Source organism: Erythrolamprus reginae, chromosome 11, assembly GCF_031021105.1.
Source record: "Erythrolamprus reginae isolate rEryReg1 chromosome 11, rEryReg1.hap1, whole genome shotgun sequence".
In the NCBI taxonomy this organism is placed as follows: Eukaryota; Metazoa; Chordata; class Lepidosauria; order Squamata; family Dipsadidae; genus Erythrolamprus; species Erythrolamprus reginae.
This window is the reverse complement of record NC_091960.1, coordinates 30,335,773-30,349,345: the sequence shown is the minus strand read 5'-3', so window position 1 is coordinate 30,349,345 and position 13,573 is coordinate 30,335,773. Positions and strand designations below refer to the sequence as shown.

Sequence of the window (13,573 nt, the reverse complement as noted above, 5' to 3'; positions counted from 1 at the left end):
CTTCCCCTGGGTCCCGCCAAATGACATTGTTTAGTCGACGGGACCCGGAGAAGGCCAACTCTATGGGACCTAACTAGTCGCTGGGATTCGTGTGGCAGGAGGCGGTCCCGGAGATATTCTGGTCCGATGCCATGAAGGGCTTTATAGGTCATAACCAACAGTTTGAATTGTGACCGGAAACTGATCGGCAACCAATGCAGACTGCGGAGTGTTGGTGTAACATGGGCATACCTAGGGACATTTGAAAACCGAGCTCCGTTTTTGCTGGCAGAGGGTTGCAGGAGGCCATTGCAATCTCCCGAGTTCTGTTTTTGCTGGCAGAGGCACCGCCGGCTGGTCCACTGTTTTCAGGGCAGCCCTGAACTCCAGATCTAAGCATCAAGCAGAGCGCTCGAGCGCCAGGGGTGGGTTCTAGGTCCTTTTGCTGCCAATGTTTCAAAACTATGCAGCTACTTAAGGCGTCTGACAAAATATAAGAAAGCAACCTAACCTTAAGCTCTGGATTGGGAGTAAATTAAATCCAGTTAAGTTAGCTGATTTCCATGAGACTTAAAATAAAAGACTTAAAGACTGAACAAGAATTTTCATCCCAGGGAAAACTCTCTTAAACTCCTCCCTAGTCTGGAGGACAGAAGGAAAAGGGGGGACATGATCGGAACATTTAAATATGTTAAAGGGTTAAATAAGGTCCAGGAGGGAAGAGTTTTTAATAGGAAAGTGAACACAAGAACAAGGGGACACAATCTGAAGTTAGTTGGGGGAAAGATCAAAAGCAACGTGAGAAATTATTATTTCACTGAAAGAGTAGTAGATCCTTGGAACAAACTTCCAGCAGACGTGGTTGGTAAATCCACAGTGACTGAATTTAAACATGCCTGGGATAAACATATATCCATTGTAAGATAAAATACAGGAAATAGTATAAGGGCAGACTAGATGGACCATGAGGTCTTTTTCTGCCGTCAGTCTTCTATGTTTCTATGTTTCTAAATTATTGTGTGTGGAACTGAAATTCTAAGCAGTCTTGCTATTGCACTACTAACCAATAAAAATCCATTAAAAAAATTCTTGTTCAGATGGCAATCTCGTCATAAAAATGTGATACGATATTCCCACAACCCCTCCCATGAAAATGAACATAAAAATTTGCCCATAGGTTTTCTGGAGATAACACTTCTTTGGCACCACATTTCCCAAAGATCTTAGTAAGATACATAAAACTGCAGAACTATCATGAAAAGATTCCCTTTTCTCTGTTTTTGAGTTAACTGGCAATGTAGAAAACCCCAGAGATACATAGTCTTATAGAAGAGAGTCCATGATGCTCTCTGATTTTGGTTCTTCGATCGCGGACGTTTCATTACCTGACTTGCTAACATCATCAGTTGGGTAAGGAGTGTAAGCAAACAGCCAAAGTCAGAGCGCATCAAAGACTCCATAAATGAACTTTTTGGGGTAGTAAAGCTGATCCCATGGTATACCTTAAACATTATTTAGCTTCGCTTCATTACAACCTTTGCAGGATGTCCGGATCGCTCACCAGAAAATTCCCAACTATCCTGCTTCAAATGCTTATGACATCTCACCTACTCTGCATGCCAAGAAAGACTTCAGTCTGGGGTTCTCCAGCATGTTTCACCCACCATTTGCCAGGACGATTGTCAAAAAGACCGGGCCAGCCCCCAACCAATACAACGTAAGAAATGACATACAGCCCCAAGGGTAGTAAGTGTGTGTGTGTTTGTATATTCAAGGTGGGCTGGACTTAGATCTCTTGTGGGGGTGAAAGCACTGATGATGCATTTTTTTTTGTATTTTTTAATTTTTTTCCTGGATGCTAGAGTGCACAGAGCATCTAGAAGGCACGAGTGGTTTGCTAGGAGGAGTCTTACGCAGGAGTAGCACTGCAGGCTATTGGGTTATGCCCTCACGCTATTTAAGTGTGAGCCACACCACGTGTCAAGGTTGGCTTTGCACAGAATATAAGAAAAGTGAAACTCAGAGTCCATTTTGAACTTCAAAAGTAAACTTTACTAAATCAGAAGTGAAGGCATCGAAAGCAAAGCAAAGTCTGAGGAAAAAGGTGCAATAGTTGCCCATATCAAAGTAACCCTAATTACCCCCCTTGGCAAAACAACCAATCCCCATTGTCCATCTTCGTCAGGTGGATGTATCTCCACCGGCGCGTCATACTTTTGGAATGCATGCCACTAACGTTCTCACCCCTTCTCAGGAGAAACGAAACTCTCCTGGCCTTCACCAGAAGAAACACAACTTATATGGGCTCCTCCACCGGACTTCCCCCTCCCAAATCCCACCATGTACCCCCATCCCACCCCGTTTCTCATGACAGCTGATACACAGTTGAAGGATGAAACACAGCAAGGCTGACGCCCTGCCTCTATTGCAGAGAACAATGCAGTTCATTTCGGAAACATCTGGTATCAGCTCTGGTATTCGGTTTGTGTTTCAAACTTGGCTTTCCTAAGGAGCTTCGGCTTTCCAGCTAGCTTCTGACATCTCCACTTTTGAAATCTTGCTTACTGGAGGCTCGGTGCTGAGACAGAACAGTAGTCAACATGATCTATATCAGTGTTTCCCAACCTTGGCAACTTGAAGATATCTGGACTTCAACTCCCAGAATTCCCCAGCCAGCATTCGCTGGCTGGGGAATTCTGGGAGTTGAAGTCCAAATATCTTCAAGTTGCCAAGGTTGGGAAACACTGATCTATGTGGCATGGGTTTCATAGTCTTAGTCTTAGTCTTTCATAGTTACCTGGTGAGAAGCACGGACAGATGAATGAATGGTGGAATGGTACTGAAGAAAAGGCAACTGATTTCTCCAACCTTGGCAACTTTAAGCCGGGCTGGGGAATTCTGGGAGATGACGTCCACCAGGCTTAAAGTTGCCAAGGTTGGAGACCCCTGCTCTGATGCGCCTCTCAATTTTTGCCCCAAAGCCATTCCCTGCAATCCATCGCTGTCTTATGATCAGCCCACCCTAATAAAAATATGAACTGAAGCTGAATATTATAGAGGAGATTTCTCCTGGGAGGAAGAAATCCTCCTTGAGTTAATCACTAACCCACGATTTACTTTTAGACTTTAACTGTAACGCATAACCTTTGGAGAAGCCAAACAGGAAATGACCTATTTTTTTTTTTTAAAAAGGAAAGCACAATAATGTATAGCCGTGGTTGAGGAGACAAAATAAAATAATAAAATAAAATAAAATAAAATAAAATAAAATAAAATAAAATAAAATAAAATAAAATAAAATAAAATAAAATAAAATAAAATAAAATAAAATAAAATAAATAAAATAAAATAAAATAAAATAAAATAAAATAAAATAAAATAAAATAAAATAAAATATAATATAATAAAATAATAAAATAATAAAATAATAAAATAATAAAATAATAAAATAATAAAATAATAAAATAATAAAATAATAAAATAAAATAATAAAATAAAATAAAATAATAAAATAATAAAATAATAAAATAAATAAAATAAATATTTTATATTAATTTATATTAATATCAGGCATGGGGAAACTAAACATCTTCCCCTGGGCACGTTGAATTTATATATGGTATGCTTGTGTGTGTGTATGTTAGTATAGGGCTTTTTCTTAAATTTATAATATTTTAATTAATTGGATTAATGTATTGGATTGTCTTTTCACTTGTTGTGAGCCGCCCCGAGTTTTCGGAGAGGGGCGGCATACAAATCCAAATAATAAATAAATAATAAAATAAATAAAATAAATAAAATAAATAAAATAAATAAAATAAATAAAATAAATAAAATAAATAAAATAAATAAAATAAATAAAATAAATAAAATAAATAAAATAAATAAAATAAATAAAATAAATAAAATAAATAAAACAAATAAAACAAATAAAATAAATAAAATAAATAAATAAAATAAAATAAAATAATAAATAAAAGAAATAAAGGACTCAGCACTAAGAAACGCAACAGACAATAATGGGCTGCTACCCCCATGAGGGGGGCAGTGGGGGTAGTAAGTTTATGCACTGTTTATTGAATACTTAATAGTTTTTTAATTGTCCTTCTTTCTCTAGTACCTTAGTATGATCCTTAATTACTTTTAAAATAGGAAATAATTAAATAGTATGTTTCTACCCATAAACACTTTAATCATTTTAATCATTATCTAGAACTGAACTTTTATAGCTACTTGCCTAATCTGTTATCCTACTGAACATTGTGGGTTCTGTACAAAACCTTAAAATGTGACTGCCCCTCAACAAATAATGCTGTCTATCATGTGTCCTTTTTGTGGCTCTTCAAATAATAATAATAATAATAATAATAATAATAATAATAATAATAACAACAACAACAACAACAATAACAATAACAATAATAATTTATTAGATTTGTACGCCGCCCCTCTCCGAAGACTCGGGGTGGCTCACAACAATGATAAAAACAATATTATAATGACACAAATCTGATATTAAAAAACTAAAAACCCTATCATAATTAAAAACCAAACAGCACATACATACCAAACATAAATTATAATAAGCCTGGGGGAAAGATGCCTCAAATTTATTATTTGTTGTTACAACAATTATTTGTTGTAAACTGTTTTTTCACTTTGTTGTGAGCCGCCCCGAGTCTGCGGAGAGGGGCGGCATACAAATCTAAATAAACAAATAAATAAACAAATCCCCCATGCCTGGCGGTATAGGTGGGTCTTAAGTAGCTTACGGAAGACAAGGAGGGTGGGAGCAGTTCTAATCTCTGGGGGGAGTTGATTCCACAGAGAAGGCTCTTCCCCTGGGGCCCGCCAGATGACATGTGACTTAATGTGACTTAATCAACTGAAAATGAGTCCAAAGACCTATTTGAAAACTTATCTTGGTCGGTAAACCACTCCCACCCAGTCACATGAACTTTAAGCCACTCCCAGTCACATGACTGTCAAGCCACTCCCACCCGGTCACATGGCCGGCAAGCCACTCCCACCCAGTCACATATCCATCAAGCCACACCTACAAAATAAGCCACACCCACAGCGTGGCAGTAAAAATCTTGGCAGCCCATCACTGATAGAAGATGTTACTAGCTTGCATGAAAGCTCTTAGATTACGGCGAGAGACTAGGAGTGATAGGAGTGTCAGTCTAGCAGGGAGGCTTAGTGCCACATAGAGAAGAGTGCTGGGAAGAATCGGATGATTTCCAGGTGAGTTGGATTATCATCCCCATCTTTCTAATCTCTGCAGGGCACCAGGTTGACAGAAGCTTCTCCGGGCTCCGAAGTCCCAATTATGTCATCAGTGTCCCAGTGCACAATCTTTTATTTGTAGGCTAATTTGTTGCCCGAGTCTCTTATGGATTAGAAAGGGTAATTAGTTTGCAGACAAAGAAATTTCTTACAAAGTAGATCTAGCAGTTACACCTTTCCCTCGGGGTTGTGCAAAATTCACCGTAGGATAATGAGCCCTTAATTTATCTATTTCGTACTCGCTAAAAAAACAAAAACAAAAAACACAGGTCTATGTGAACCGGGTTAAAAACAAGCTTCCTCTCGGCAGGTATTGTTTCTGCCCTTGACATCTGGTAATATAGACCAGGGGTAGGCAAAGTTGGCTCTGCTGTGACTTGTGGACTTCAACTCCCAGAATTCCTAGGCTAGCATGATGGGCTCAGGAATTCTGGGAGTTGAAGTCCACAAGTCATAGAAGAGCCAACTTTGCCTACCTCTGATAAGGGGCGTGCATAAACGCACTAGAGTGCCTTCCATCCCTTGTCCTATGGTCCTATATCTCGTATTTCTTCTCTACTACATCCTCTGTAACCTTCATTGTGTATTATTGTGTATTGGACAAAATAAATAAATTAAAAAAATTAAAAAATATAGAACCATGAAGATCATATTGTAGATGAACCTTAACCTGGGTCGCAACAGTGTGAGCAACATGGCTCTGTTAATGGCTCTCGATCCTTGGATGAGAGATTTGTACTGGAACCTGATTTATTTCTCAGATGCTATTTGGGGCATTGACACCAGGGGTGTCAAGCTCAAGGCCCACAGGCCGAATCAATGTGGCCCTCAATGTGGTCTACCCAATGCAAAGAGGAAAGATCGGCTTGACGTAGCTCCAGCCCAGTCTACCGAGTGTGAAGAGGAAAGTTCAGGCTTCGGCAAGGTCTACCCCAGTGTTTCCCAATCTTGGCAACTTGAAGATATCTGGACTTCAACTCCCAGAAATCTTCAAGTTGCCAAGGTTGGGAAACACTGGTCTACCCGATACAAAGAGGAAACATGCCAGCATTGGGGAGTTGGCCACACCCACCCAGTTGGCCACACCCACCTGGTCATTCACACCCGCATGGCCCCCCCTTCTGAGATCAACCACAGCCCTAATGCGGCTCTCAATGACAATTCATTTTCGTAAATTACTCAAGACCCACCTATACCGCCAGACATGGGGGAGTTGAGACACCTTTCCCCCAGGCTCTTTATATTTTATGTTTGGTATGTATGTGTTGTTTAGTTTTAAAATATGATAGGGTTTTATATGCTTCTTTTTAATATTAGATTTGTTTCGCTATAATATTGTTTTTTATTATTGTTGTGAGCCGCCCCGAGTCTTCGGAGAGGGGCGGCATACAAATCTAATAAATTATTATTATTATTATTATTATTATTATTATTATTATTATTATTACTATTACTATTACTATTATTTATTTATTTATTTATTGGATTTGTATGCCGCCCCTCTCCGGAGACTCGGGGCGGCTCACAACAATAATAAAAAACAATATTATAGCGAAACAAATCTTATTATTATTATTATTATTTATTATTATTATTGAGGGCCGCATTCTTGTTGTGAGCCGCTCAGAGTCTTTGGAGAGGAGCGGCATACAAATCTAATAAATAAATAAACAAACAAAAAAATAAAATAAAATAAAATAAAATAAAATAAAATAAAATAAAATAAAATAAAATAAAATAAAATAAAATAAAATAAAATAAAATAAAATAAAATAAAATAAAATAAAATAAAATAAAATAAAATAAAATAAAATAAAATAAAATAAACAAATAAATAAAAGAGTTGGACACCGCTGATGCAGCGGTGGGATTAGGGTTTTTTTTACTACCGATTCTGTGGGCGTGGCATGGTGGGCGTGGTTTAGCAGGTGTGCCAGGGGAAGGATGCTGTAAAATCTCTATTCTTGCCCCACTCCAGGGGAAAGTAACTACAAAATCCCCATTTCCTCCCGATCAGCTGGCGCTCGGGAGGCAGAGAATAGATGGGGCCAGGGCCAGTCATAGGCGGTATTTACCGGTTCTACAGTCTATCCAACATTTCCGCTACCGGTTCTCCAAACTGATCAAAATTTCTGTTACCGGTTCTCCAGAACTGGTCAGAACCTGCTGAATCCCACCTCTGCTTTGACGTGGACCAAAACAAACCCTTTAAAGTAGTTTCTCAACTTTGTCTAATTGTTGATGTGTGGATTTCAGTTCCCAGAATTCCCTAGCCAGCCGCTTGCTGGAGAATTCTGGGACCTGAAGTCCAGCTGTCAAGAATAATTTGATTTAAAGAATAAAAGACAGTTCACCATACCCGATTCTTCGTTCCTCCATACAAAATTTTGTATTTTAATAAAATAAAATTTTGTATTTTAATAAAATTATTACCAAAAAAATATGTAACAGAGAGAATTTTATCCAACGGTGAGCAAAGGCCATGCCATAAAGATATGTTATTGCACTAGTTATTGAAGTTTACTCTAAAATAATAGGAGTCACATATTTTAACAGACGATTATTTATTTATTTATTTATTTATTTAATTTATTGGATTTGTATGCCGCCCCTCTCCGGAGACTCGGGGCGGCTAACAGCAATAATAAGACAGCGTATAACAATAATCCAATACTAAAAACAATTAAAACCCATTATAATAAAAAACCCAAACATACATACAGCCATACCATGCATAAAATTGTAAAGGCCTAGGGGGAAAGAGTATCTCAATTCCCCCATGCCTGGCGGCAGAGGTGGGTTTTAAGTAGCTTACGAAAGGCAAGGAGGGTGGGTGCAATTCTAATCTCTGGGGGGGGTTGGTTCCAGAGGGCCGGGGCTGCCACAGAGAAGGCTCTTCCCCTGGGTCCTGCCAAGCGGCATTGTTTAGTTGACGGGACCCGGAGAAGACCCACTCTGTGGGACCTAACTGGTCGCTGGGATTCGTGCAGCAGAAGGCTGATGCGCTTGCAATACTTCAGGCGGAGAAATTGTATAACGAGCACCAGTGTTGGGAAGTAGGCAGATTTAATTAAAAAGCAATCTAACGACATTTGAAAGATCAGCTTTTGCAAAACACAAATTTGCATTTCCAGATTTCTGCGGATCTTTGCAATGAGAACCCCAAACTGGGTGCCAAGTCTGTCTTCGCATCGAAAACAAGACGGGCCATGACATATAACGGCAAGGAGCGGATGCCTTCTCCATGTAAGCAAAAATGGGCTTTCTTTGTATAATATTCAAAAGCAGGAATCTCCAACCTTGGCCACTTTAAGACTTGTGGACTTCAACTCCCAGAATTGAGATTTGAAGTCCACAAGACTTAAAGTGGCCAAGGTTGGAAAGCAAAGCTGGCTGAGGAATTCTGGGAGTTGAAGTCCACAACTCTTAAAGTTGCCAAGGAGACCCCTGTTCAGAAGAACAAGAGAAATAAAATGCACGCTGTAAAGAAGACAGTTCATCCTTGGCAAGTGCATAAAAATGCTATGCATAACCAGCCTTGTGTATCAAAATTATTAATTGTTCACCTGCACCATATGACTTGCCACTTTAGTAATGCCCTAGGAAGAAGGGAGGCTGGGGGAAAACAATACATTTAACAAAGAAATGCATTGCTCTATTTTCCTAACATTTTCCTACTTAATAGGAAAGTGAACACAAGAACAAGGGGACACAATCTGAAGTTAGTTGGGGGAAACATCAAAAGCAACGTGAGAAAATATTATTTCAATGAAAGAGTAGTAGATCCTTGGAACAAACTTCCAGCAGACGTGGTTGGTAAATCCACAGTCACTGAATTTAAACATGCCTGGGATAGACATAGATCCATTGTAAGATAAAATACAGGTTGGTAAATCCACAGTACCTGAATTTAAACATGCCTGGGATAAACATATATCCATCCTAAGATAAAATACAGGAAATAGTATAAGGGCAGACTAGATGGACCATGAGGTCTTTTTCTGACGTCAGCCTTCTATGTTTCTAAGTGGGTATAATTCTTAGCTTTCCATGGACAGTCTGTTCTTTAGAAACCAAAACAATTCTTTGAAAGAATGGCAGGGGTTTTTTTTTAGTTGCCCCTGTAATCCAATTTTTTTGCAAATGTAGTTCTAAAAAAGCCTCAACGCTTTGCCCAAGAAGCTGGAAGATTTCACTCTTATTCCAAGTAAAAAGATACAGTTCTACAAAGGGATTATTGAGTCTGTCATCTGCACCTCTGTAACTGTTTGGTTTGGTTGTGCAACCCAACAAGAGAGACACAGACTTCAGAGGAGAATCAGAACTGCAGAAAAAAAAATTGATACCATTGAGGACCTGTATACTTCATGAGTCAAAAAGAGGGATGTGAAAATATTTACTAACCCCTTGCATCCTGGACACAAACTGTTTCAACTCCTACCCTCAAAACATCGCTACAGAGCACTGCACACCAAGATAGCTAGATGCAAAACAGTTTTTCCCTGAATGCCATCCCTCTGCTAAACAAATAATTCCCTCACCACTGTCAGACTATTCACTAAGGCTGCATTACTATTACTATTAATCTTCTCATAGTTCCTACCACCCATTTCCCCCCACTTATGACTGTATAACTGTAACTTGTTGCTTGTATCCTTATGATTTACTGTATATTAATATTGATTGTTTCCCCGATTGCTTATTTGTACTCTATGACAATCATTAAGGGTTGTACCTCATAATTCTTGACAAATGAATCTTTTCTTTTTTGTACACTGAGAGCATATGCGTCAAGACAAATTCCTTGTTTGTCCAATCATACTTGGCCAATAAAATTCCATTAGAAACATAGAACCATAGAAGATTGACGGCAGAAAAAGACCTCATGGTCCATCTAGTCTGCCCTTATACTGTTTCCTGTATTTTATCTTAGGATGGATCTATGTTTAACCCAGGCATGTTTAAATTCAGTTACCGTGGATTTACCAGCCACGTCTGCTAGAAATTTGTTCCAAGGATCTACTACTCTTTCAGTAAAATAATATTTTCTCATGTTGCTTGTGATCTTTCCCCCAACTAACCTCAGACTATTCTGTTCTGTTCTGTTCTATTCTAATTCCATTCTAATTCTATTCTATTCCATTCCCACTCCCACTCCCACTCCTCTTCTCTTCTCTTCTCTTCTCTCCCATCCCATCCCATCCCATACCTATTCTATTCTATTCCATTCCTTCCCATCCCATCCCTATTCTATGCTATTCTATTCTGTTCTATTCTATTCTATTCTATTCCATTCCATCCCATCCCATCCCATCCCTATTCTATTCTATTCTATTCTATTCCATTCCATTCCATCCCATCCCATCCCATCTCATCTCATCTCATCTCATCCCTATTCTATTCTATTCTATTCTATTCTATTCCATCCCATCCCATCCCATCCCATCCCTATTCTATTCTATTCTATTCTATTCTATTCTATTCTATATTCCTATTCTATTCTATTCCCATTCCCATTCTTATGGATTCTAGTTCAAAGGTACCTTTCACTGCGGCAAAAACATAGCAACCAATGCTCCTTTGATCTATGATCGTCTTGTTTTTGCCTATTTTTTAAATGCTATTTTTTGCTGGTTTTTGCCTCTGTGCATGCACAGAAGCTGAGTTTTCGGCACTGTGCATGCCCACGCATGCCCGTGCAGCACACCCACGCAGCATGCAATGCGCACGGAGCCAAGCGAACTGGCATTGAGGTAAGTTAGAACTCACCCCAGGTCTCAATCAAACGATTACAGGCAGCTCCCCAAATGGAATAATACCCGGCTGTATCATTTGGACAGTTGGTTTTCCATATTTTATTTTATTTTATTAAATTTAGGTCACTACCGAATTAAAGACTCCCTGATCAGAGTGTCTCCGCCAGAGATGGTGTCCAGCTTTAGATCCACCACGGGCCGTACCGTCAACCCGGAAACCCTGAGCCCAGGACCAGCAGCCTATCAACAGGCGGTCGAAGCCACAATTGGACCCTCAAAGAGATTCCCCGGACTGTGAGTCCTGGAAAGACGTTTGCCAATCCCCTCCAGTTCCTGTTCTTAAATAACAAATCAATTGGTATCATTTTCAACCAGTGCTTCTCAACCTTGGTCAACTTGGGTGGGGATTCTGGGAGTTGACGTTGCCAAGGTTGAGAACCACTGCTCTAAACTCTTTATCTGGGCACTTACTCACTTACTTATTTACTTACTTACTTACTTACTTACTTACTTACTTACTTACTTACTTACTTACTTTCTTTCTTACTTACTTACTTACTTACTTACTTACTTACTTACTTACTTACTTACTTACTGGATTTATCCTGGTGGCTGGCTTAGGAATTCTGGGAATTGAAATCCACAAGTCTTCAAGTTGCCAAGGTTTTATTATTTATTTATTTATTTTGTCCAATACACAATGAGGGTTTCAGTGGGTATATATCTATATACACATAGGAAAATACATGATGAAGGTTATAGAGGAGATACTCATAGTAAAATATATCTAAGAAAGAATAGAAAAGAAGGTATAGGAATAGAACATATCAATGAAAGAATAGAAGAAGAGATATAGGAATAGAAGAAAGGTATAGGAGATATAGGAGAGCAATAGGACAGGGGACGGAAGGCACTCGAGTGCACTTGTACTCACCCCTTACTGACCTAAAGGCGAGGAAAGCACCACAACATTAATTCACCATGGCTCAGATATAGATGGAACGGGAAAGACAAATTACTTTCCAGAAATGAAAAGATTCCAAACTAAAAAAAATTATTTATTTATTAGATTTCTATGCCGCCCTATTCCTCAAGACTCAGGGCAGCTCACAACAAAAGTGAATACATAACATATAGAAACCTAAAATTAAAACATACTAAAACCCCCATTTCTTAAAAAAGCCAATCACTCACATTCAGTCAAACAAACCTCTATGTTCATTCGTCGGTCGGGGAAAGATGATGGACTTAATGGCCCCAAGCCTGCCGGCAGAGATTGGTCTTTAAACTTTTGCAGAAGGCAGGGAGGTTGGGGGGGGCAGTATGAATCTCTGGAAGGAGCTGATTTTAGAGGGCTGGGGCCGCCACAGAGAAGGCTCTTCCCCTGGGCCCCGGCAGATGACAATGTCTAGCTGACGCGACCTGGAGAAGGCCAAACGTGTGGCACCTGACTGGTCGCTGAGGCTAATATGGCAGAAGGTGGTCCCGCAACCAGTGATGGGCTCCTACGGACATGGTCAGGTACACAGAACCTGATTTATTTATTTGTTAGTTAGTTAGTTAGTTAGTTAGTTAGTTAGTTAGATAGATAGATAGATACTTAGATACTTAGATACGTAGATACGTAGATACGTAGGTAGGTAGGTAGGTAGGTAGATAGATACTTAGATACTTAGATACTTAGTTACTTAAATACTTAGATACATAGATACGTAGGTAGGTAGGTAGGTAGGTAGGTAGGTAGATAGATAGATAGATAGATAGATAGATTTCTAGGCCACCCTTCTACGGAGTCTCAGGGTGGCTTGCAACATAAAAATATATAAACATGACACAATAGAAATCGAAGTTGAACTAAACCAACTTAAAACCAAAATCCTAAAAACCATTAAATGTACTAAAATCAAGTTAACAGACCTAAAATAACTCCATATCGTTTAAAACCATTCAACCACATATCCTTGGACCATTTTTTAAAAAGAATATTCCAAGCAGACAGTGATGTGGATAGCGTGACCCCCCAAATCATCAAAGAAAAAGCAAATTTAAATAAAATAAAGGTTGCTCTCAAAACAGTTGGACTAGCAAATCCCCAGGCTTAGTTTATTAAAAGGGTTGTGAACTCACCTTCTTTGAACTAATCAACCTGCAAGGAATAGGCCAGGATCCATTTCTTCCTTAATTCCAGACGTGACCCTTTAATAGCAAATATTGCTCAGGGTGCACAGAGCAATAAATATGGTATGTATATAACTGAGTACATTTCTGGATTGGAAAAGTCTGGACTACAGAACTCATTTTTTCCAATGTCTAATCCAAACTCATTTTTGCATCGATGGGTTTTTGACCTTCTCTTTAACAATCTCTAGGGGACCAAAGGTGCTTTCATACTTCCCGCTCATCTGTGACCCAAGGCCTAATGAAACTATTAGCCAGTTGCTCAACCGAGTCAGTTTTATAGTGACTGTCCTGCAAACAATGGAGACATTTGGCTAGAGATAAGATTAAGATCTACCCCCTGCATTCTTGCCCAAATACTTCGCAGTGCT

The 13,573-nt window shown here is 39.0% G+C and overlaps 1 protein-coding gene across 7 annotated transcripts in view; it reads left to right on the top strand.

Annotated features, from left to right (window-relative positions):
- STPG1 (sperm tail PG-rich repeat containing 1) overlaps positions 1 to 13,573 on the top strand; it is a 65,806-nt gene that overhangs the window by 33,124 nt on the left and 19,109 nt on the right. For all 7 annotated transcript variants that reach the window (XM_070764231.1, XM_070764228.1, XM_070764229.1 and 4 more), the window contains 3 exons: positions 1,523 to 1,696; positions 8,403 to 8,514; positions 11,147 to 11,318. In XM_070764231.1, coding sequence (XP_070620332.1) covers positions 1,523 to 1,696; positions 8,403 to 8,514; positions 11,147 to 11,318 — 458 coding nt within the window. The remainder of the gene's footprint in view (positions 1 to 1,522; positions 1,697 to 8,402; positions 8,515 to 11,146; positions 11,319 to 13,573) is intronic.